The sequence below is a fragment of the Phaenicophaeus curvirostris genome, chromosome 1, assembly GCF_032191515.1.
Source record: "Phaenicophaeus curvirostris isolate KB17595 chromosome 1, BPBGC_Pcur_1.0, whole genome shotgun sequence".
NCBI classification, from domain to species: Eukaryota; Metazoa; Chordata; class Aves; order Cuculiformes; family Cuculidae; genus Phaenicophaeus; species Phaenicophaeus curvirostris.
The window spans coordinates 106,629,228-106,653,456 of NC_091392.1; the positions used below are offsets into that span (position 1 = coordinate 106,629,228).

The 24,229-nt window shown below is 35.8% G+C and overlaps 1 protein-coding gene across 1 annotated transcript in view; it reads right to left on the minus strand.

The window, feature by feature from the left end:
* The window catches only part of TMPRSS15 (transmembrane serine protease 15), a 56,879-nt gene that overhangs the window by 19,857 nt on the left and 12,793 nt on the right, over nt 1-24,229 (minus strand). The window contains exons 8-17 of the mRNA XM_069852854.1: nt 20,547-20,655; nt 18,356-18,465; nt 16,282-16,419; nt 14,903-15,052; nt 12,235-12,337; nt 11,600-11,750; nt 10,289-10,430; nt 4,805-4,894; nt 3,412-3,537; nt 2,821-2,952 (exon numbers count right to left, since the gene is read on the minus strand). Coding sequence (XP_069708955.1) covers nt 2,821-2,952; nt 3,412-3,537; nt 4,805-4,894; nt 10,289-10,430; nt 11,600-11,750; nt 12,235-12,337; nt 14,903-15,052; nt 16,282-16,419; nt 18,356-18,465; nt 20,547-20,655 — 1,251 coding nt within the window. The remainder of the gene's footprint in view (nt 1-2,820; nt 2,953-3,411; nt 3,538-4,804; nt 4,895-10,288; nt 10,431-11,599; nt 11,751-12,234; nt 12,338-14,902; nt 15,053-16,281; nt 16,420-18,355; nt 18,466-20,546; nt 20,656-24,229) is intronic.

A 24,229-nucleotide genomic window follows, 5' to 3' on the forward strand; every position in this document is an offset into this window, starting at 1 on the left:
CCTTTCCTTTCCTTTCCTTTCCTTTTTTCCTTTTCCTTTCCTTTCCTTTCCTTTTCCTTTCCTTTCCTTTCCTTTCCTTTCCTTTCCTTTCTTCCTTTCCTTTCCTTCTCTCCTCTCCTCTCCTCTCCTCTCCTCTCCTCTCCTCTCCTCTCCTCTCCTCTCTCTCCTCTCCTCTCCTCTCCTCTCCTCTCCTCTCCTCTCCTCTCCTCTCCTCTCCTCTCCTCTCCTCTCCTCTCCTCTCTCTCCTCTCCTCTCCTCTCCCTCTCCTCTCCTCTCCTCTCCTCTCCTCTCCTCTCCTCTCCTCCTCTCCTCTCCTCTCCTCTCCTCTCCTCTCCTCTCCTCTCCTCTCCTCTCCTCTCCTCTCCTCTCCTCTCCTCTCCTCTCCTCTCCCTCTCCTCTCCTCTCCTCTCCTCTCCTCTCCTCTCCTCTCCTCTCCTCTCCTCTCCTCTCCTCTCCTCTCCTCTCCTCTCCTCTCCTCTCCTCTCCTCTCCTCTCCTCTCCTCTCCTCTCCTCTCCTCTCCTCTCCTCTCCTCTCCTCTCCTCTCCTCTCCTCTCCTCTCCTCTCCTCTCCTCTCCTCTCCTCTCCTCTCCTCTCCTCTCCTCTCCTCTCCTCTCCTCTCCTCTCCTCTCCTCTCCTCTCCTCTCCTCTCGCTAGCATTGCTCAGTTACTAGTGTTCTTCTGTAACACATAGTATACTTTGGATGGATGAAAAAAGTCAAATGCAGATCAAAAGTGACTAACGATTTCAAGTTCCAGATGTTCAGAGCTTTCAGAGTATGTCAAGCCAAACACACAAGTAAAGAGGTGTTGAAAGACAAGAGTCTCCTTTAAAAACCTGTCTGTAAAGAAAGCAGAAGAAATGAAAATAATAGAAATGAATGAGGAAAGCATTCCCAAAAGTAGGATTAAGCTACTTCAGTATCAATTATGTAACAAAAGCAAATCAGATGGAGGTAAGTTACAGTAAAGAAAGATATAATTCTTTCTTCAGCCAAAGCATGCTTTTAACAACACCATTCTATAGATTTACAGGAAATAATACAGTCATGAACTTAAATTCTGCTGAAGAATTTTTTATTTTCTTTATTTTACCATCCTGTATTTATTGATTGAAACATTTAATTATCTAGAAGTCTTATTTAAGGCAAGATAATTTTCTTTGCTACTGAGTTTTTAATATTAATTAAAAATTATTCATTCATCACTTAGTATTGCCTGTTGCGCAATATGGAAACAAAGGAATATGATTTATAAAAGCCATGAATCAGATTTTCACATATTCAGTGGCCATAACTGGTCCCAGATTTTCCATAGAATTCAGTTTTCATTCAGATAGACATTTTTTTATTATATTGCATACTGCCAAAAATTATTTATTTTTAAAACTCAGTATTCCATGGAAAAATAAAATACAAAGAAAAAACTGCTTTTCCTGTAAAATATTTATTTACTGACAATCCTTTTATCCTTGGGCTCGCATGCCCAGATTTTGTCTCTGTCCTTTGGCTGCAAAGATCAAGAATAAACATAATTCTTTTGCAAATGGAACCTTTTTAAAGTATTTAACCAGAACTGGCAATGGCTACTTCGAGAACTCTGCCATGTGCAAGATCAATTTTTATTTTACGACAAAATAGGGGCAAAGCAGGCTCAGCAAAGATGCTGAACCAGCTAAATAAAAGGCAAAGTGTTGAACTGAACAAACGTAATATGGGAGGCAGAACACGAAGCAACAAAGTGGTCATATATCCATATAAACTTACTCCTCAGTCTTGCACAAGGGAACTGAACAAGTTGATTTCACAAAGGTAATATATGGTTAAGACTTTTTTTAAAGATGAAGAAAATTAATACTATAATAATTACTATTAATCTATAAAAATGGTGCAGCTTGCTAAGCATACTGGGAGACACTTGCCTTTTATGACTTTTGAAGAAAAATATTATAATTTCTTGTTGACTTTCTGTTCAAATGAATGCAAATATATGGAACTTCACACATCTGAATACATCTTGCTTTTTCTTTCTCTTTTTCTTCTGTCAGACTTCCACAGAAGTAAGACAAAGCCTCTAATTAATTTAATCAAGATTTGGCCTAGAGTTAGTGTAAGTATTTGTATATGGTAAGCATATTGCTGTTCAATATACTTCAGCATTTGGCTTCATTTCACATGTTTTTGGAGAGCTGATTGCTGAATTACGTACATGAGTGACAAATCTAAATGCATTCTCCAACAAAATCAGGAATCTTTCTGAAGGGGACTGACTGCCATCAGAAACGCTTCTGCATAAATGTTTAAAAGACTAACTCTTCCTATGTTCTTCACGTGCTAAGGACAGAGTTTTAAAAGATGCAAGAAGAACAATATTGCAAACATTAATCAGAGTCACCATATATGTTTTTTCTTTTCTAGTCGATATGATCGAGAATAAATATTATACAAACACGTTTAAACATGCATTAATCAAACCCTCAAATAAATTACACAATGATGTTCTTTTCTGGGGCTTGTATAGGGAATACTTTGTGTTTTTCCTCTTAATATTTGAATAGCTTTTGGTCAAAAGACTGAGTCAGTTTTTCAAATAACATCATACACTGTTGCAGGTGTTACAGAAATTGGTCCAGTTACACTAAAGCAACATCACTTTTTGTGGCAGAAAACATAAAGTACAGGCGGGTAACCACTAGGCTTTTTCTCTTTAACTTCTCTTTAACTGTTGATCCAGGACTGAGAGCCACCCTCTACTCTCCACTTTTCCTCAAATGTATTTGGCCAGTGATATAATCTCTTAAATACAAAGGTTCATATACTCACTTAGATGATAGCCAGTAGTAAAGTTTGCAAGAAATCCTTTCTTTGTTGCAGACTTGTCTGTTATGAGGATTACTGTCATCTGGTTTGTTGTAGAGAAGACATCTGGCAATGGGCCTTGTCCTGTATAGACAGCTATTCTCCAGAAGAACATGAATACATTTATTTTGTTCTTATATATTTCAAAGTATTTTCTGTTCAAAAAGAAATACTGCTACCATGTGAATACATTTATGCTTCCATACAGTTATTCTGCTATCAGACTGCAACGATCAAGACTGAACCCCAAATCTGACACATCAGTGTAGAAAAATGAGGTTTGACTAATAGATTATGCTTCTGTTGGTCCACATACAAGTATAGTCTTATTTACTGAGAAATCTGTTTCATTTGGATTGCAAAGAAAGCTGAGTGCATTTGGGAAATGTGATGTCAGATATAGTACCTGTTCTCAAGCTTTCCTGCTGATTTCTGAGACCCCAATATGTAAAGAAATATAGAAATTAAAGAGAATTAATTTCCTTTACGTTATGCCCCTCAGTTTGCTCCAGCTGTCTGATTATATTCATTTCAGTACCCACTGCTGTTACTTGCCCAGAAGTAAGGAGTTTGATCCTTTGCCATCTCTGATTTCAACTACATCATAAATATTTTCCAGATCAAAATCCTGAAAATGAAGTTGAATGTTTTTTCCCTTTTCAGCATTTAAGTACCACACACCTAGAAGTTAATAATATACAGAGAAAAATCACCATTTAAATAGTTATATTTACTACGTCATTTTCATGTTGAAGGATTTGGGCAGAAAATAAATACGTGCAAAACTATTAAGAACCACTCGAAGGACTGAAATATTTAAATCTTATCTTTAAGAGTAACTTGTGCTGTCAAGATCCGAAATTCAGTTGACTCATTCTTTAAAACACTTTTGAAAACTGGGTTTAGGCTCCTAAGACCACACATATGCATGTTTTGGCATTCATGACAACTGTGAGTTTCCCTGAAGTAGAAAGCTAATCCTTTTGGAAGTGTGAAGATGTGACAAACAGTCTCGTTACTTAAATCTTATTTGATAGTAAGATAGTTTCTGTAATCAAACACATAGGCCTGTCTTTCAGGTTGGTTGTCCTTTTAGAGATGAAATATTTGCTTCTGTTTAGCCTATGCTTTATCATAGTTAATCTATGTAAATGTGAATACTATGGAAATCTTGTAAAGAAGGTTAAAAAAACTAATCATTTTTTTTAATCTGATCATAGAATGAAAGGCATTTTGTCACTGATAGGAATCACATTTGGGAGCTTGTGCAATTAATACTTGGAAATGAGAGCCATATCTCATGTGGGACAGAAACACAAAATGATAACTCTTCTCAGTAACATCCCAAGAAAAATCTCTAGTTAAAAGTAAAGTAATAAATAAAGTTTCATTCAGAAGCGATGACAAAATTATCTTCCTTTCTTCACCCATCAACAGCACACGGTTAACCACCTTGAAACATTTTCCCTTTTGCCAGCTGCATTTTAATCTAAATTAAGTAATATCAGTAGGATAACAGTCTTTTTACTTGTATGGTAGGTAGCATTCTATTCCCTTGCAAAATACATACACATATTCTTTGCCTCTAGGAAAGGTTAGCTATCTGATGCAAGAGAAGATAATATTCACCTGGCAAGAACACTGAACTGTAATAGTAAAATGGGGATTTTCAGCATCTGGTCTGTTGTTGCAGTGGCATGAAAATATTTGGTGTAACAGGCATGGTGAAATTGGCCTGTCTGAATCCATCCCAAGGCATTATGCTTATATTCATCACTTTTTAATCAACTATAACATGATTTTTTAACTTCTGCTAAGTGCCTTGTAGACTTCAGCTGAAAAATCACACTGTACACTGCTGAGATATTTTTTTGCTTCACAGCATCTGACTTGGGAAAGCAGATTTAGTATCCCTTCTTTCCTGAAGACTTGGAGAAGAATAACTTACAAAAAGCTAGATTAGGGTAGAAGTTTGGGTAGTTTTCAGAGCTGAATGTATTGTTTGGCTCCCATAGTTCAACTGGCCCTCCACAGTCAGCTGAAAAAGAAAATATTTTAAAAATATGATTATTCAATTTTTTCTTACTTTTGCAAACTGTTGTACGAAAGATAATTTGAAAAATAATATGAAGAGAATATTCAAGCGAATTTAATCACTGTAAGGGTTCAGTAATGGTGCCGTTAGTATAAAGCTTGAACAACGAATTGTGATAAGCCAACACTCCAGCAAGGACACAGCATTGAGGAAACAAGGTGTGTAAAAAATTCACTGTCCTTATTAGTCACAGTATCTACGTCAGACCTGTCGACGTATACAATCAATGCCATAGTGTTAACTACAGCTATAGTTCATATGTTGCTATTTGTGAACTTCTAGTGCCCAGGTGCAAAAATGTATTCATGATAATGCTATGAGAAATCTTCCCCACGCAATTCAGGGAAGAACACAGTCTATATTTCATTTGGTGATTACTGGTCTGCAAGCTGTGCATATGACACAAAATGTGAAGAAAAGTATGTGATACAGTCAACTGTATAATTTACTAGTACATTAATATGGAAACTAGAAACTGTTAATGAAAGAGAGGAAAGCCTCCTCACCCCAAATATAATTATTTATGAACTTAATTTATGTACCTTGCTTATTATCTGATTGGTCTTGCAGCATTAGCAGAGATACTCAAATATAAAGCCCATTTTGCAAGGTAACAAAAAAACTTGATAGCAAAAAAACCTCTTATACTGTTATTTTGATTGCATCAGGACTCTAAAAAATCTTGCAGTTAAACCTTGTGAATGACAGAAGTAGCCATTTGATTTTTCCTTGAAACAAGTGCTCCATAAGAAAGGTCTTTGTCATAAACCTGTATACATTTACATATAAAACTGAATAAAATTTATTTAAAAGCAAATATTGTAGGTATGTATATACACACATACATGCACTTATACACATAGACATAGCTGACTGTACTTTATAGAGTCAATATACACTTTCAATATATAATTCAGATGGTGTTTTGCATAAAAAACCAGAATCACAGAAACATAGAATCATGAATGTTGGAAAAGACCCATAAGATCATCAAGTCCTACCGTCAGCCCATCACCACTGTGCCTACTAAACTATGTCCTAAAGTGCCACATTCACACATTTTTTGAACACCTCCAGGGATAGTGACTCCACTGCTTCCCTGAGCAGCCTGTTCCAGTGCCTCACCACTTTCTCAGTAAAGAATTTTTTTCCTAATATCCAATCTAAAGCTCCCTTGGTACAACTTGAGTCCATTTCATTTGTCCTGTCCTCTTGGGAGAAGAGACCAACACCCACCTTGCTACAACCTCCTTTCAAATAGTTGTAGAGGGCGATAAGGTCTTCCTTCAGCCTCCCTTTCTCCAGACTAAATAGCCCCAGTTCCTTCAACTGCTCCTCCTAAGACTTGTGCTCGAGACCCTTCATTAACTTGTTCCAGAATTTTACTTCATATTGGGAAATATTTTTTTATTAATTTCATCTGCACCATCAGAACAAACTTCAGTGTTTTCCCACATCTGTTGTTCATAATTACTTTATAAACAGTGCACTTACAGTTGCTTCAGGAAATAGAAGATAAGGCAGAAGAAATATATCTTTCTATTTTGTATTGTGGTTGTCCTATCCCTTTAATACAAATTGTTTCTTTTTCAATTTTCAGACTTTGGCTAAAATTTAACACTCCTCCCTTCCCCTTTACGGCTTAAATTTCACCTTTAATTATGTCTGTCTGTATTGCATACTCTGAGCCACTTTGTTGGACATATGTAATCTATATATATCCCACTGAGTTTGCCCATGGAAACCCATTGGAAGGAAGATACATTAAACGCAAGAAAGATCTGGACTTGCAGCAGCCTTATAGGACTAACCTGATCGCCTTCTATGACAAAGTGACACACCTACTGGACCAGGGAAAGGCTGTGGATGTGGTCTTCTTGGACTTCAGTAAAGCATTTGAGACAGTTTCTTGCAGCATTCTGCTTAGGAAACTGTCAGCCTCTGGCCTGGACAGGCACACACTCTCCTGGGTGGAAAACGGCTTGGATGGCCGGGCCCAGAGAGTGGTGGGAAATGGAGTTAACTCCAGCTGGAGGCCAGTGACAAGTGGGGTTCCCCAGGGCTCAGTGCTGGGTCCAGCCCTGTTCAATGTCTTTGTCAATGACCTGGATGAAGGCATCGAGTGCACCCTTAGCAAGTTTGCGGACGACACTAAGCTGGGTGGAAGTGTTGATCTGCTGGAGGGTAGGGAGGCTTTGCAAAGGGATCTGAACAGGCTGGACGGAGGCCAGTGGCATGAGGTTTAACAAGGCCAAATGCCAGGTCCTGCACTTGGGGCACAACAACCCTGTGCAGTGCTACAGACTAGGAGAAGTCTGTCTAGAAAGCTGCCTGGTGGAGAAGGTCTGGGGGTGTTGGTTGACAACCGACTGAACATGAGCCAGCAGTGTGCCCAGGTGGCCAAGAAGGCCAATGGCATCTTGGCTTGTATCAGAAACCGTGTGACCAGCAGGTCCAGGAAGGTTATTCTCCCTCTGTACTCGGAACTGGTGAGACCGCTCCTTGAATACTGTGTTCAGTTCTGGGCCCCTTACCACAAGAAGGATGTTGAGGCTCTGGAGCGAGTCCAGAGAAGAGCGACAAAGCTGGTGAACGGGCTGGAGAACAGGCCTTATGAGGAGCATCTGAGAGAGCTGGGGTTGTTTAGCCTGGAGAAGAGAAGGTTGAGGGGACACCTTATTGCTCTCTACAACTACCTGAAAGGAGATTGTGGAGAGGAGGGAGCTGGCCTCTTTTTCCCAAGCAACAGGGGGCAGGACAAGAGGAAATGGCCTCAAGCTCTACCAGGGGAGGTTCAGATTGGACATCAGAAAAAAAATTTTCAAAGAAAGGGTCACTGGGCACTGGAAGAGGCTGCCCAGGGAGGTGATGGAGTCACCGTTCCTGGAGGTATTTAAGAGAAGGGTGGATGAGGTGCTGAGGGGCGTGGTTTAGTGATTGATAGGAAGGGTTGGACTCAATGATCCCATGGGTCTTTTCCAACCTAGTGATTCTGTGATTCTGTGACTTTCTGTTTAATAACTTCACTCCTGTCAAGAAACACTGAACACTTTGATAGGAAAAGGAACTTTTGACAGTCACACATAGACTAACAAGCATATTACGTTTTAGCTGTATGGCTCACAATGAATACTACTTTCTGTGAGCACCATTAACAATAAACAAGGATTATTTCGTCTTGTTTTTATGGAACATTACTGTACATATAAACAAACACACAACTAGTGTAAAGCTACAAGAAGAATGTTTGATTAATCAGTATCATCTGATGCTGATCTTTCTTAATAGCAGAACAAGGACAATTGAAATCTGATCTGGTGTTGACTTCATGTAAGGCATGTTATTAATGATCTTTCCATTGCATGGAAAAATGATGAAGTAATTGATTTTACTCATGTGTGGGAAAAATGTTTTGAAAATTTCCAGTGAACTTTAAACACAAGTTTATGTGAAATTATTAGTACAACTATCACTTGTATGGGTCCTCTCTAACCTCTTTCACATGACCACATGACCACTTCATTTTTCTAAATATTAAAATCTTACTTTGGGTAGAGATCTACCATTTGAATGTCTTCTTTTGTGTGTACGTTTTCACAGCAGTACTTAGCCACTATTTACCCCAGAGTTTTGTTTCCTTATCTGTCCTGATGCAGTAGTTTTGAGGTGATAGATTTGATAGCTGACAACATTAGTACTAAATGCTTCAACATTAATGCAATGCAAACAGACTCTTTCCATTATTTTAATTTTAGACCCTTTTTAATTTACTGTATGCTGCTAAGATAGCAACTAGCTGTGCTTTGTATTTGACAGTAAATCTAATAGAGGCAGTTCTAGAGCTTGCTTGCCGTTTGTTTTAATGTTTTGAGGCCTTATGTGAATAGGTCTTTTGTAGAAATCTCTTATTTTCCAAGAAGTTCATGCTTCTTTCACAATAAGTTACAAAGATCTACCAGATATTTTGATAATTTTTTTCCCACATGCTCTATTAATATTTGTACCAGTATTTGCTTTGAATATTCATGGACCTAGATAACATCATATGCAATCTTTCTTAATTATTTTATATACATTTTCCAGATTTGTTATGATGGCTATAGGTGTTTATTCATATTTTTCTCAAAGAGGTTCTTCCAATTATCTCCATGAAATTGGAATGTTTTGAGGAAACTTAAGTCTCTGTGTTTTCTTCTAAAAGATTCTTCAGTGTGATGAGCCTGGATCAAGCTGTACAACCTGTCTGGAGAAGTGCATATGCTCTATAGATAAGAAAATTTCATGTTTCATTAACTTCTGTTTGACAGAGAGGATGGCATAAGTGTGCAAATGAAACTAACCCTCCTCTAGTTTCCCACTGAACCTAGGACTCAGAAGATGCTCCAAGAAGATAGTGAGACGATATGAGATGAAAACACATTAAGCAGGAAAAAAGGCCCATCCGTTATTACTAAAGCATGCACCTATTCATCACTTCTGTCTTAAAACAAGGAATAAAGTTAGCTTGACACGTTGCTTAATTTATGCAAGTACTGGAACCTCTTATCAGATCAGGGAGTGGAAAGATTCCCTTGATTTTTTTTTTGTCCATTCATTTCTATCAAAACCAGAAGAATTGTCCTTTTTTTCTTGCTGTTTCCCTATGTAATTTTTTTTTGTTTCAAAGCAAATATTTCTTTCTTTTTCCTTTTTATTGTAGTCAGATTATAGTGGGAATAACCGTAAAGGTAAACGCATATTGGAAAGAACTCAGTCATTGTAAATCTTGTTTTGACTAATACCTCTGAATATTAGACGCCCATATAGATTGTACTCTGTTGTTAAACCAGTCTGGTACTATCACAAAGTCATTCCCCTAAACATGGGATTTTACGCTGTGTATGTGTTCTCAGAGCTTGGTGAACTGTTGCTATTGAGACCTCTAGTGATATTACTGTGCGACTATACACATTCTCGTATGCCCCTGCTACATTGCTTTTAATTTCAAATACAGAGGTTATAACCTACCTTCTCTCTCTTCTTCCTTCCCCTTCAGTGGCTTCTTGGCAACTTTTCTAATTAAAGCTTTTGGAGAAAAATTCTGAATTCTTTCATTATTTTTCACTCTTCAAGTTTTGGAAGATAATGTACTGACAATTTAAACTGTCAGTCTACCAGTTCTATTGCTGTCAACAAAACTATGGGCAGGGAATCAAATCCTTAGTATGTTCTCCTGAAGACAATTTTATAATGCAGAAGACAGATTTTTTTAAAATTGAAGGTTAAAAATTCTGAATCATGCGTACACAAATACAATAACAGGAAATGACAATCAGCTGTAATTTAGTGTTTACTTACTGGAAGCTGCAGGGGTGGTAGTAACAACTGGAATTGCAGTAGGCTCTATGTAAATACTTTCATTACATTTTCCTTTTGTCAGGCCAATGTCATCCAAAGCAATATCGCTAGGACCACGCTTCTTAAAGGCATCAAATATTACCTGAATTTCATGAAAAAAAGTAGAATTTATAATGTAAGGAAACATTTTTCATCTTTCTGTGCTGAACCATTCTGTCTTCTTTCTACAATGCTCTTATTTCCACTGTAACCTACACTGGTGCTACACTCAAGAGGAGGGCACCGAGGTTGTGATAGGATTTCACACAAAACAAAACATCTTCCAAGGAATGCAGGAACTTCTATATACAAATGTTGAACACAATTCAAAACTATTCAATAGCTTTACTTTTTATATATAAATACATGTGATTTTTGATACACAAATTCAGTATCACTCATCGCATTGGGTTAAACTTCTCCTGATCTAATGGTATATCTCCATGAATAAATGAAATTAATCACATTTTTATGTTATTGCACTTTAATATTCACATATTTAAGGTAATCCTGCAACCAGGGATTTTAACTTGGTGAAATACAGCTAGGTATAGTACTCTTCCTGAGATTACAGAACATACATTTGCTGCAAATTTGATGCAGCTAAGTCACAGATGGTACATGTGTCTTTCTGGCAGCTCTTTTGCATCATTCAATACTACTATGAAGGACAAGCTATTCCAAATACCTATGAAAAACCACTGTTTTCAATAAGGAGTTGCTGAAGGAATTTTCTAGCATAAGGCTTGTCTCTGATAAAAGATAAGTCAGGTCAGTCATTAACCATATACACCAAATACACCACACCAAATACACCAAATACATTTCTCTCTGTGAAGCACACTTCTACAAAATTATTCTATAATACATTAGTGAAAATACTGCTTCAGAAAAAAAAACTATTTCATTTAAATTTTCTAAGCTATTCATATCATACTCACTGTTGAGATTTTAAACTTCAAGCCAGGTTGTGATAGATTTTGAACACTCTTGTTTTGTAGAAATCTCTTGTTTGTGATAACCTTGATTGTCCCATGACAATATTAAGCTTTTGTTTTCTATGATAATACTGCTTTAAATTTCAGAGCACAGAATGCTAAGGATAAAAATTCGAGTGGCGGCTCCAGTATTTTGCATACTAACGGTTATTTGATGACATGCCTTAGTAAGTAGCAGTAAATATTATTTTTGGAACTGTCAATCACTGGGCAGAAAACTCTGCTTTTAGTTTACCTAAAATGATATTAAAAAAGAACTAGCAGCTTAACAGACCTTAAAATCAGATGTTTCATTTAAAGTTACTTGTCCATAATTCCAGTTGTTTCCATAGTTTCCTTCTTTCTGGAAAACAATCTTTTCCGAACCATGTGTATTACTTATGCTAACTCTTAAAAGATAAACATTAGTACCGTACATGAAATACCTAGAGAGGGAAAGAAATTTTTTTTTATTATTAGAACAAAGTGGAAATTCATGAAAAAATATCAGGCTTTTTATTTTGCAAATGGGTTTTGGAATTAGGACTAATTTTCAGTGAACATGAAAATAAAATGGATCGTATATTTTAGTTATACCTTGAAGTTTTAGTTGGCACTCTACAACAGTTTCTGCAGTAGTCTAGGTAAGCTTAATGACAAAAAAAATATTTCAGGGATTCTTAATACAATTTCTGTATAGAAATGAATATTGGATGCAGCGTGAAAAAGAAAATATATTAAAACTAACTGTAAGTCTTAAATCTGTACACGAGTCCAGATTTCAAGCCTGGAATTGAGAGTGATCATGGAAATCAAACAGAAGCAGGTTTGTATTCCGGCATATTGACTTGGACTAATATTATATGTGAAATATATATATTTCATTTTATTATTGAACAAAGTATATATTTAGGAATTATGCAAGAATACCAAAAGCTTAAGCAAAATAGATCTGAAGACACCAAAGGTAAACTCAGAATCCGGACTCTCTCTTCTACAAATCCAAGTCCTATGGGTGTTGAAATATAAAATCCTGCAAGATAATGACCACATTTCAGTCTGTACAGAATTACTGTTTTGTTTTTTTTTTTTAAATGAGAGTTTTTACATTACAAATAATATAAATAAGTTCAAACAGATAATGTTGCATGACTTGGAAGATTCCTGACTACAATGAATGCAAATGATTATCCCAAGTAGCATTCATCATTTAATAATATATTAAATAATATATTAAAATGGCCTTTATTGGACACTCCCCAGAACTAGATGTGAAATGGGAAACTAGCCCTATTGAGGTCATTGGAAGATCTGTTCTTTGTACTATAAACAAGAAAACCACATTATTGTAGAAATTGGGGGGGTTGTCTTTCTCTGAGTTAATTCCTTGCATCTGGGAATTCTTCCTGCTATATGGAAATATATTGTGAGGCCAGGCTACAGACGCAATCATGACTGCAATCTTAGCTTGGTTGGCGGGCTGGCTTGCTCCTTCCTTCCTTCCTTCCTTCCTTCCTTCCTTCCTTCCTTCCTTCCTTCCTTCCTTCCTTCCTTTCTTTCTTTCTTTCTTTCTTTCTTTCTTTCTTTCTTTCTTTCTTTCTTTCTTTCTTTCTTTCTTTCTTTCTCTCTTTCTCTCTTTCTTTCTCTCTCTCTTTCTTTCTTTCTTTCTTTCTTTTCTTTCTTTCTTTCTTTCTTTCTTTCTTTCTTTCTTTCTTTCTTTCTTTCTTTCTTTCTTTCTTTCTTTCTTTCTTTCTTTCTTTCTTTCTTTCTTTTCTTTCCTTCCTTCCTTCCTAGTACACATATATGCAAATATATTCAAATAAATAAAATAATATAATTTGAATTATATGTACTATATTCTGCTGTTGATACTTCGAGGTGAAGTATAAACTCTAGATGAACTAAATTTTTCACGTGGGAGGATAAGTATTTGAAAATTAGTCTGAAATCTGAATCAGGCCTTTTATTTCCCATGTTGACTTAAAAAGCATGTACTAAAATATACATAGTGTATAGCCTTAAGAAAATGAGCATGGCATTCTTTTTCAGAAAAGTTCTTCATATAGTCAAAATGACACTTCTCTGTCCTCATTGCACCAATTCTCTGAGCATTTGGAATCAATTGTTGAGTATGTAATAAGTCCTTTGTTTTTCAAGAGCAGAAAAATGAAAACATAGTCTCACTGAATGCATAAAATAGCTAGAAATTAATGAGGAAGGTCATATTTTTACTTCAAATGTAGGTTGTAGAAATTTGAATATTCAGTATAATGGCAAGATTACATATAGTAACATTATGTATCTTAGCTTACATCCAGCACAGTGAAACAGAGAGCATCTAAAATAAATTAGCATTTTCAAGAGAGCTGGAAATCATTGTCAAATGTTTTATTTAAAAAATCTTGCATTCTTTCATCTGCTTTGTATTCTGGGAGTCAAGTGGGAAGATAAAACATTGTTCTGTAGATTGTTTAGAAAACACGCATTTCCTCAGAGAGAGGCAAATAATTTCTATCCAATAACCTGCTGGGAGTAACACCTGCCAGAATAATTTGCAATTTTTCCTGTTATTTGCCACTAAATAAGTTCTGTGTAAGTTTTGCACAGAATACATGTCATCATGGCTAAATTCAAGTTGTTACTTAGTTTTAGCTGGACTGACAAATCAGCTGAAAAAGAGACTGTTTCGTTTTCCTGTTGAAACTGAAATAAAATCTTGGAGTCTAATTTTGGGATAAGCATTCATGATACACATTAACAATCTGCTTCCTATCAGTATTTTCCCTTTAATTAAAACCCACATTTGAGATGATCGCTCTTCCAATTAAGTTGTTCTGCTATATCAGGTGTTGCTGTATTTGTTTCTTTTGCACACATGTTGAAAACCAGCGTGTGATTCTAACAAGAGACATAGGTGCCCTGAGTACCCTCAGGTCATCTTTATGTTAAATCAAATATCTCCTGTGGCAACCATGAGGATATCACCAGCAGATAGAGAAGAAATAGAAGTGATTTCCCTCAAACATAGATATAGTTGTTTTTTCCCTCAATGCAAACATGCACTTATTTGATCTATAACACTGTTGCATAAATAGAAATTACTTTTTTCCACTTTCACCTATTAATAACATTGAAATTTTTCAATTCCTCACACTTTAATAACTTTATATGTAGGAAATATTACTTCACCGGAAGGGTTGTCAAACACTGGAACAGGCTGCCTATGGAAGTGGTTGAGTCACTATCCCTGGAGGCATGTAAAAGATGTGACTTTCACATACATACAAGATGTGGCACTTAGGGACATGGTTTAGTGGTGGACCTGGCAATGTTAGATTTACAGTTGGACTGAATGATCTTAAAGGTCTTTTCCAACCAAAACAATTCTGTGATTATTTCTTCCTTTGATTTTTGTATATTTCCTCAAGATGACTATCAGTAGCATAAACTATTTGGTCTGATAGTCATGGTTTGTTTTTTTGGCAGAATAAAATTACACATTAGTAATACCACTATGAAGAGTCTATTGTACAGTGGTATAACATAAGCTAAACCAAGTTTTCCCTTTAATCTACAAGCAACTTGTATTTGATCTTACCTGACTCATTGCCAAATGTATGATCAAAATCAGGACCACTCATGAGGGGAAAGGTAGGGCCCTGAAGTCTCTCCCATTCTGAATCATCATCTAAATCTTGTATCCAGTAACAAAAGCCATCTTCAAAATTGCAATTGACTTTTTCATAATCTGTGAATAGGAATGTCTAGTAAATAAAAGTGGCAAATACATTAAGTATTTTCTCAGAATTATAGAATGAGCGAAGAACAATGTCAACTTTTAAGTATTTTTGAAAACTGAAGACTGTGGTGACTCTGTTTCCTCTTCTATACAATACAACATAATTACTCAACTAAATGTGTCATTTGCACTTGTTAACAGAATGCTGTCACTGAAGGTGACCCTACATGCTTTTTTTTGCACTCATTCATCAACCTTATGTTTTGATTCTTTACCAGCAATGTGGTGGGGGAATGAGAGGCCTCCTTGCACAGCTAACTCTAAGGGCTAAGCTTGCTCTTTTGATTTGCTAAGGAATGCTCCAGCTGAAAGAGCTTACCACCACAGCTGAATACTCAGAAGATAAGCGTGGTGCTTCATGCATCAGGGATGACTCTTTCCTCTTCCTTGTCCTTTGCTCTTTCTTTGCTCACATTTATTTGCTGCAACATCCTCATGACTTCTTTGCACAATATTTTGCTGAATGTCTTTTTGTCGTGACCTAAAGTGCAGGTTAGCCCCAGCAATGGCTTTCACATGACAAAAGTTTGCTGACAGTCTGGATCCTTTCTGAAGCATATCCCTTCCCAGTCACAATCCCTTTTCACATCCAGCTCAAAATTTAGCAGCTGAAGAAGCCTTCAGTTGCCCAATCTGGGTCTTACTTATTCCTGGCTACTAAGGAACAGTACATGACTCATATTGCTGATTTTGCTGTGACTGTAGGTGTACTGTATTTGGACTTTTTCTGATGTCTATTTACTGAAGCAGATAAATTCCGGGATGTTAGTTTTACTGTTTGGTACTACTACTGTGGCTGTGAGGTAGGACGTCAGGAACTCTAGAGAGCAGCTACTTTCAAGCAATCACAGATTAATGATTAGTGTCAGTGATTCAACAGTGGTCATTGAACAAACTGGCTGAGAGGAATCTAATGGAGGTATGGCCAGAGTTTTACTCTTTTATTTTAACAGATTAACTTTGTGAGGCATCACCCTGCCTTTAGATACTGGCTTGTAAGCCTGTAGACAGTTCTATTGAAATAAATTATTTGATCTTTAAATTATTATGAAAGTTTTCAATGTGGATGTGGTTACTGAGTTGCTTCCCTTTTCATCTCCATTTTGCCAAACTGAAAATATAGTTTAATCAAACTTTTGGGATAACAAGCAAATAAATACATGAAAAAGAACACTTACTGTTTAGTTCACTTGTATTCAATGCAGTGTAGGTTGCGTTAAAGCCATTGTGATTTTCAGAATAATCAGATATAAACTGTGCTGTAGCCTCATGAGAAAAAATGTAAATTATCTCACGATTAGACCCTGACAGAGAAGCTGAGAACAAATACAGAATAATATAGTCAGAGAGAAAACAATCCCATTCACATTAAAATCCCCAGTGCTGTCACAAAAATACAGTGGATAAGTGTTTTGAGTCTTAGAGGATGCTTTCCCTCCTGTACTGTCATCCTGCCTGCAACAGCTTCCAAACCCTGAAGGCATTTTGCTATTTGGCTACCATGTAAGTGTTCTCCATATCCTACCTCTCATGTCCTTCAGTGTGGATATGAGCTAGTGAAGAAACATATGCTATCGTATATGTATTCAACACTATAACCTTTGTGTCGATGCTTATGATGTTTGAATGTTCTCAGAATTTACAGATATGCACTCTGAAATTCTAGAATCACTAGAATTAACTGGATATTTTTATTATACAAATTTACTCTCACAGTTTAATAATTTACACATATACATACAGATATTCAGAGAGTAAGAAAATTATGATGTATGCATAAAGTCATATAGCACAGGAATAACTGCAATGTTCTGAGAAGCAATTGGATAGGGTGCTGCATAATCTCATCTAGACTCCCTTTTCCATGAAATATTGGATCAGAGAATCTTTTAAGGTACCATTTAATATGGGCAGCTCTATGATGCTGTAATACAAAACCTAAATTTTGATGTTAAATTATCCATTAATTTAAATTCACTCATATATATTCCATATGTGTGAAATGAAAGGCTCGATGCAGGTCATCATACAGTAAAATAGTTGCACCTCCATCTGAAGCTGATATGATGTCAGGCAACAATGGATAGGTTAGTGATTGCATTGAGGCTAAAGAAAATCCTGTTCTGTGAAAGCTTTTGCCTCCACTTTTTCTCTTCTGAAGCCCTTGCCCAATTTTGCATAGAGAGGCTTTGCTTTTCTGAGGAGGAACTTTTTTACCTATTTGTAATACTATATGTTTGAAATAGTACCAAATCATTAAGGAAAGACAATGGTCGTCGTCTTTCGCACATTGAATTGTAAGTGCATTATTTTCCTTCCTCCTTAAGGATTTCCTCCTTCTTTCCTTTCTTACTTAATCTGAAAGTCTTAATCTAGAAATGTCTTGTAGTCTTTCTTTCCTCTACTTTTAGTATTTCCAGTACCTGGATATCTACCTCTCAAACTGTGAGGTTTTAGACAATTCAGTGAAGTACAGACTTTAATATAGTCTTTATGTCTTTGTGGTGTCACTGGTCATCTCCACATCAGTCCTTAAAACCATGCAAGTTAATGGTTGCTGCAGAGAATATTATTAAAGCAATCTCTCACACCTAAACTGAAATTCCAAAGGGTGCATAAATTCAAAGCTGTACAGAGAAAGAAGAATTTCTCCATTCTTTATTATTCTTTATTATCTGACCCTTCACTATATGCTTATCTTCAAGCATGCATATTCCATCTCTGATGGAATTCAGCTAGATAGAGTAAATCTTGTGAACAATGAGCAGAATCCAAGATTTCCAGAATAAAATATAGATACAGAGATAAGGTATCTTCAATATTTCATGGTATGACAAAAACAATGCCACACTTCTAATGAATTTCAGAGAGTACCACCGTATTTCCACCAGCAGCTTTAGTTTAGATGTTTTCATTTTATGTCACTGTGTGTGATGTTACAGGATCTTCTGAGAATGTATTTCCGTTGAAACATGGAGACACAAGACCATGAATCTGGTCAAGTTATCAAGATTGTTCAAATAAGAGCTCAAAAAAAAGTAGAGATTTCTCAGTGTATTAGGGAAACATTTATCTAGTCACTTCATAAGACTGGATAAGTATGTTGAGAACAGTTTTTTAACAGGGAAAAATTTACATAGATGCATTCTTCCTCTTAAAAATATGCTTGTAATTTTTTTCACTCCAAAATGCTTATTCCACCCTTTAATTTTTATAAAGGGAAAAGTTATATTAGCTGAAAAGTAACCTTACCTCTTAAAGTCTTATTTTGTCCTATACCTTCGAAAATATTTAAGTTGTCCGCATATTTTTGTGTATCAAAAGAACTGAAGTTCAGTTTAATGGATAACCCTCGAGGCAATCTAAGATAACAAGAGAAGAATAAAGCTCAAAATTGAGAGTCACGTTCTAGTAATATTTTCTTGACCATAGTAAATTAATTGTGCTTGAATAACATTGAGTTCAGAAAAATAGTAAAATTATATTAATCAAGATTATTGATCAAGATTACCTATTTGCCTAAATTCTAATTTATAAAATTACCAAAGGAATAAGGCATATACCTCTTGTAACAGTACAAGTAACCCTTTAGTCTCGGCAGTTAAGTATATTTTAGGAACTGAATCTTTCAAAATGAAGAATGTGATATTCAGCTGCACAGTTTTTTGTGTTGTGTTTTGTTTTCTCCTTCATCTCTTTAATTTCCAATTACTTTTTAAATGCATCTTACTACAAGATATCATCTCACTGCACAGTTAGACTTCCCAAAGTCAGAAGCATGGTATTACGGTATCAATATGAATAGCAAGATATAATCTCTCTCCTGAAAGTCCAAAATAATGTCTTAAGACTTGAGGATCTCAAACTCACTGTTTGGGAACCTGTTATTGAACTTAGCCATTACCCTGTAGGCTTAATAACAAAAGTCATTTTAACTTAAGGGTAAAAAATTCTGAGTTTTGTTTTGCTGCAGTTATGTTCTTTCAATAAGCTATATTTAAGTAGTTCTCACATTGCCTTTCCGCTAAACATATTAGAGTTTTAGAATTTGGACTACCTTCTATCACAATCAGCTTTGCTTCCTATGCCACTATTAGTTATTTTCTACAATTTTAGAGACCTAACGATTGTTTTAAACATCAGCCTACTCATGCTTATAAATACAGATTAATAGTGAAGTGTGAAGTAAATATTTGAATATTTCCATTTGCTTTTTTTTAAAAAAAAAACTTTTTTCCATAGGAAAATAAGTATGCTTAGTTTGAAAAGGGTAAACATACAGCTGAAAGGTAATCTTTCAGGAAGCGAATCTCTCATGGGAAGACCTTATAGCAGCCTTCCAGTATGTAAAAGAGACCTACAGGGAAGCTGTGGAGGGTCCTTTTGTCACAGAGTACAATAACAGGATGAGAGGTAATGGTTTTAAACTGAAAGAAGGGACATTTAGATAGTAGGAAGATATTTTTTACCATGAGAGTAATGAGTACTAGCACAGGTTGCCCAGAGAAGTCGTGGATGCCCCAACCCTGGAATTATTCAAGATTAGGTTGGATGAGGCTTTGAGCAACCTGATCAAGTGAAAGGTGTCCCTGTCGATGGCTTGGGATGTTGATAGGTTGGGACTAGAAGATCTTTAAGGTCTCTTCCAACTCAAATCATTCTATGATTCTATGATAAGAGTTACTGCCTTTCAAATGAGTAACTTCTGAATTGGCAGTCATTGTAGGGATTTTTTAGGAGCTTCTAACTTAGAACCATCTAATTTGTTTTAGACGTGTACTTTGGGATGGTATTTATCACATTCTATGGCTAACTTTTTTTCTCCCTGGCCTAGTAAGTGGACCTAGAGTGTCAAAATCAAATGGTTGTCCTTCCCTGTACGGTTGTACCCTTGCTTAAATATATTTCACTTCTTGTGCCTAAAGTCTTATAAAGTGTTTGTTGCTAATATGTCAAATGATATTTATGCTTCTTAAAATACATTCCTTTATGACTTAGAAGCATAGGTCTTGTTAAGTCTCATATGAAATGTATACCTGTAAATGGGATTTCTTGAAAATTCTATCTATTAGTAATAGTTATATCATTTAAAACTGTTACCTAAAGACCAGTATTTATTGTAATACTTTGAAACAAGTATATTGAATTTATTTTATTTTGAGCTTACAAATATGTTTCTGTGCATGCCTATATAGCATAAGATTTCTCAAAATCATACCTAAGAATTTTTGTAAGTGGGAAAATCATTTATTTAGTTATAGGATTTAGGCATACAAGTTTTAAAAGGGAAATAACATAAATACAAAGGAGAAAATGCTATTACGCTCTTTCCATGCTAGGGTATTTGTCTATACATATAAATAGTGTCAGGTTAATGTGTAGGAAACAGTATCACCTCATAATAAAAAAATGTTAGGTAGAAAATTACTGGAAAATTACTTACAGTATAATCCATTGGCAAATTATGTTTGCATTATATGGTTTTGGATAATTCATAGAATGAAAGAACCCAAAGGAATCGGTCAACATAAATTTTCCATCACAAACTGAAGCTGTAAAGACATGATGTCAAAACATATGTCAAAATGCCATTTGAAAAACAGAATCAGAGCCAAAATGAGGGCAACCTTACCTATTGGTATACATGGATTACCTCAGAAATGCTTTGTAAGAAACAGTGGGAAGACAAAGTAAAACACAACACCAACTTAATCCCGTTTCTAATTCCTAAGACTATTTGATGTTAAAGTCCTATATGAGAAGAAAACCAGCAGAAATAATTCACTTTTAAAGTAGAGACAATCCAACTAATCCAAACTAGTTCAAGCCAATTCAAATAATCCAAATCCAGCAGTTGGATTCAACTACTCCATCTTTCTTTCTTTAATTTTATTTTATACTTTTGTAAGGAAACAGGATCTTGTCTTAACAGTTCTCATCTACAGCTACTTTAAATCAGGAAACTGCTTGTACTACCAGCAATAATTAGATATCATGTGAATAAAAGCAAGGAAGTTTATGGTTGACTATTGCTATCTCCACTTTCATGAGCTTCCTGGTCTCTCATCTTAGATGCATTATTAAGCACTGAAAGAGATAAGTGGATATTCCAAGTTTCCTGCCAGATATCAAATTCACTCATCTGAAATAAATGTCATACATCATCATATATTTTTTCAAAAAGCATTTATTAGTTTTGTTTCCCTGGTGCTGCTATTCTATTCTGCACAAGACCTTCAGTTTAAAAAATCAGTTATTTTAAAAAAAAATGTATTTTTATGAGTCAAAGTTTTGAAATGCTAATTCACGTATAGTTATTTTATTTCAGCACACCGTGAAGCACTGCTGAAGCTTCAGCTGTATCTCCTGAACTTTATGTTGGAATCTGCCTGATGATGGTTTTTCATCAGTTTTTCAAAAAGTATCATAGAGTTTTCAAATAAGGATAAAATCAGTACCATACATGATTATCTAGAGAGGTAAGGACAAGTTCAACAATTTGAGGCAACAATTTGAGTTCAACAATTTGAACTTTTCATTAACATAAAAAATGAAATCCTACCTACTATGACTATCCATATTATGAACGATCAATGACATTGAAAATTAAATGGAAATTTTATTGAGCATAGTCCTCCTCTGGGAAATGAAGTACAAAATGATAAATCAGGTCTCCTTGTCTGTTCATTTTATAAGTGCAAAAATTGTTCATGCCTACCACGGGTAGCCAACACAACATAAAAATTAAGCTTTGTCTAACTCAGGCACAGGCATGCACTGCTAATAAAAGAGTTTGCAGATGAACTTCACTAATGATAACAAGTTGGAATAGAAACATATACTCTTTCAGAATCTCCATGGTGTTTGAGAAAAACAAAACAAATATGATTTTAAATTAATAGAGCACAAATGAAGGACAGAGTTACTATAAAAAATAAACAGTAACCTTTTTATCACAATAGGCTACTGCTTAGAACTGAGTATTGGTACAGCTATACTTTTTCAGTCCATTTTAATTCATGTGTTTCCTGTTCTTACCAACAGGCTAATACTTAAAATAATTTTCTGCTGAGAAGAATAAAATCAGTGTCAGAGGAAGGAAAGTGCCCAGGTTGTTATTAATGAAGTTTGCAAAAAAGTGGTACTGTTAACATCCTGCTTTAAAAAGGAGTTTATGGCACAAACAGTAATGAAAAGAGATATAGTACACTTTTCTAATAAAATCAATAAGAGAAGTTTGCTCTTGAGAACAATTATTATTCTTTCTTCTTATCTTAAGAGACATCAAGGAACTTGAAACAGGACAGAAAGATTCAGGCAGAAGTCCTGTCATCCACAGCCTAACAATAGTCAGTGTTTATTATCTCAAGAATGAGCTGGAAGATTTCTGGGACTGGTCCTATTTCCCTTAAGAACCATCCAGTGCTTTCTTTTTGCAGGGAGGAGGTAGCTGTGGTCAAAGGCAGGGAAGATTCATGGGAGTCATTACATTTCTGCCTCCTTCTGTAGCCCTCAGAAAAGCCTCAGTTGTTCTCCTAATGATATAGGAGATATAGTTCATAAAAGTCACTTTTACTTCTTCCCCAACAAGCATCTTGCTGTCTGTTTTTATTTACTTATGTTGAACACAGGGCATATTAGAGGGACTTAATCTGATTGTTCTCGAACTGCAGTGAGAAAATCCCCAAACTGGTAAGATCAAGGCCACATATTTTGCTTGACAGGACCTTCCTCTACCAAGGACAGTACATTATGTCCTGGCTTACATAAGATAAATCTCTCTTAGAAGTTTAGTGATGCTGTGAGGTAGGTAATTACAAAATGTTAGCCTAGACATGTAATAACTGGAAAGAGAGCCTGCAGAGAGAAACACCTCCTGGAATCAGCCTTCAGTCTCTATTTCCTTATGCTTATGTCCTACATGGCTGCTTTTCAACAATCCTGACCGTTATTAATAGATGCTGTTCAGACTTTCATATTTCTCTAGAGACTCTTTCACTGAAATTGCTAACTGCACTTTTGCAATGCCTTTTGTTACTGTACTGCATCGCAAAGCCAGGGAGAAATCTTTCAAGACAATTTTAATCAATAAAACAAAAACATTGAAGGTGTTCAGTTGCCTGAATCTCTGCTGAGAATCTGAGATTTTATTGAATTCTGTCTAATGCAGGAAGAGACTATTAAAATTCATCCATGTATTCTATATTTTAAAATCACTAATATATTTGAAAATCAGGAGCACTAGGGGGAATAATAATCAAGATGAAAAAAAGCAAACCAAGTTGCTTAAAGGGCAACAAAACCCTTGTGTGCAAGAGTACTTGTATTATGAATTGGCTGTAAATCTCATTGTGAAACTCTGAAGCACTTCTGAAAATCCAGACATTTTTATCTTTATATGACCATATTAAGTTGCTCTAGAGATGGGACATAAGTGTAAAATCAAAGAGGTGGAAAACTTGGCAGGTACCTGAAATGTAGATGCAGCTCATTGGCGCTCATTGCACTGGTATTGCAAAGTCTGCTAAGAAACCTAAATATATAAATTTAGAAAAGCTCTGAGTTTTTAGATGGAAAATAGATCATAATAGTCACAGGGAAGCAATTTGTCCCCCAGCCAGAATTGTAATTCTGTAAGGTTATGAGTGGAAACTGCTAAACTAAAGGTAACTGAATGAATTGCTTGAAACTATCAGACACCAGTGAAGATGAACAGGGACAAATCATCCAGCTCCTTGAAGAAGACTGTAACTATAGCCAATTCCTTTATGACATTCTGTCTATTTTCACTTGTATGCACATTCCTGAAATTTTCAGCTCAGTTATACACATATGCTAGTGACTGTTAAAACACTGAAACAACATCCTCATTTATACAAGAACAGGGCATTCGCAATTTGTATTTGGTAGAGGTTCAGGGAGACATGCAAATCAGATACAAAAGCCACGTGTGTAAGAGGCTATGCATCAGGGGTAGTGACTCCCTGGGTAGCCTGCTCTAGTGCTTGATAACCCTTTCAGTGAAGAAGTATTTCCTAATGTCCAATCTAAACATCCCCTGATGCAGCTTGAGGCCATTCCTTCTTGTCCTTTCGCCTATCACTTGGGAGAAAAGACCAACACCCA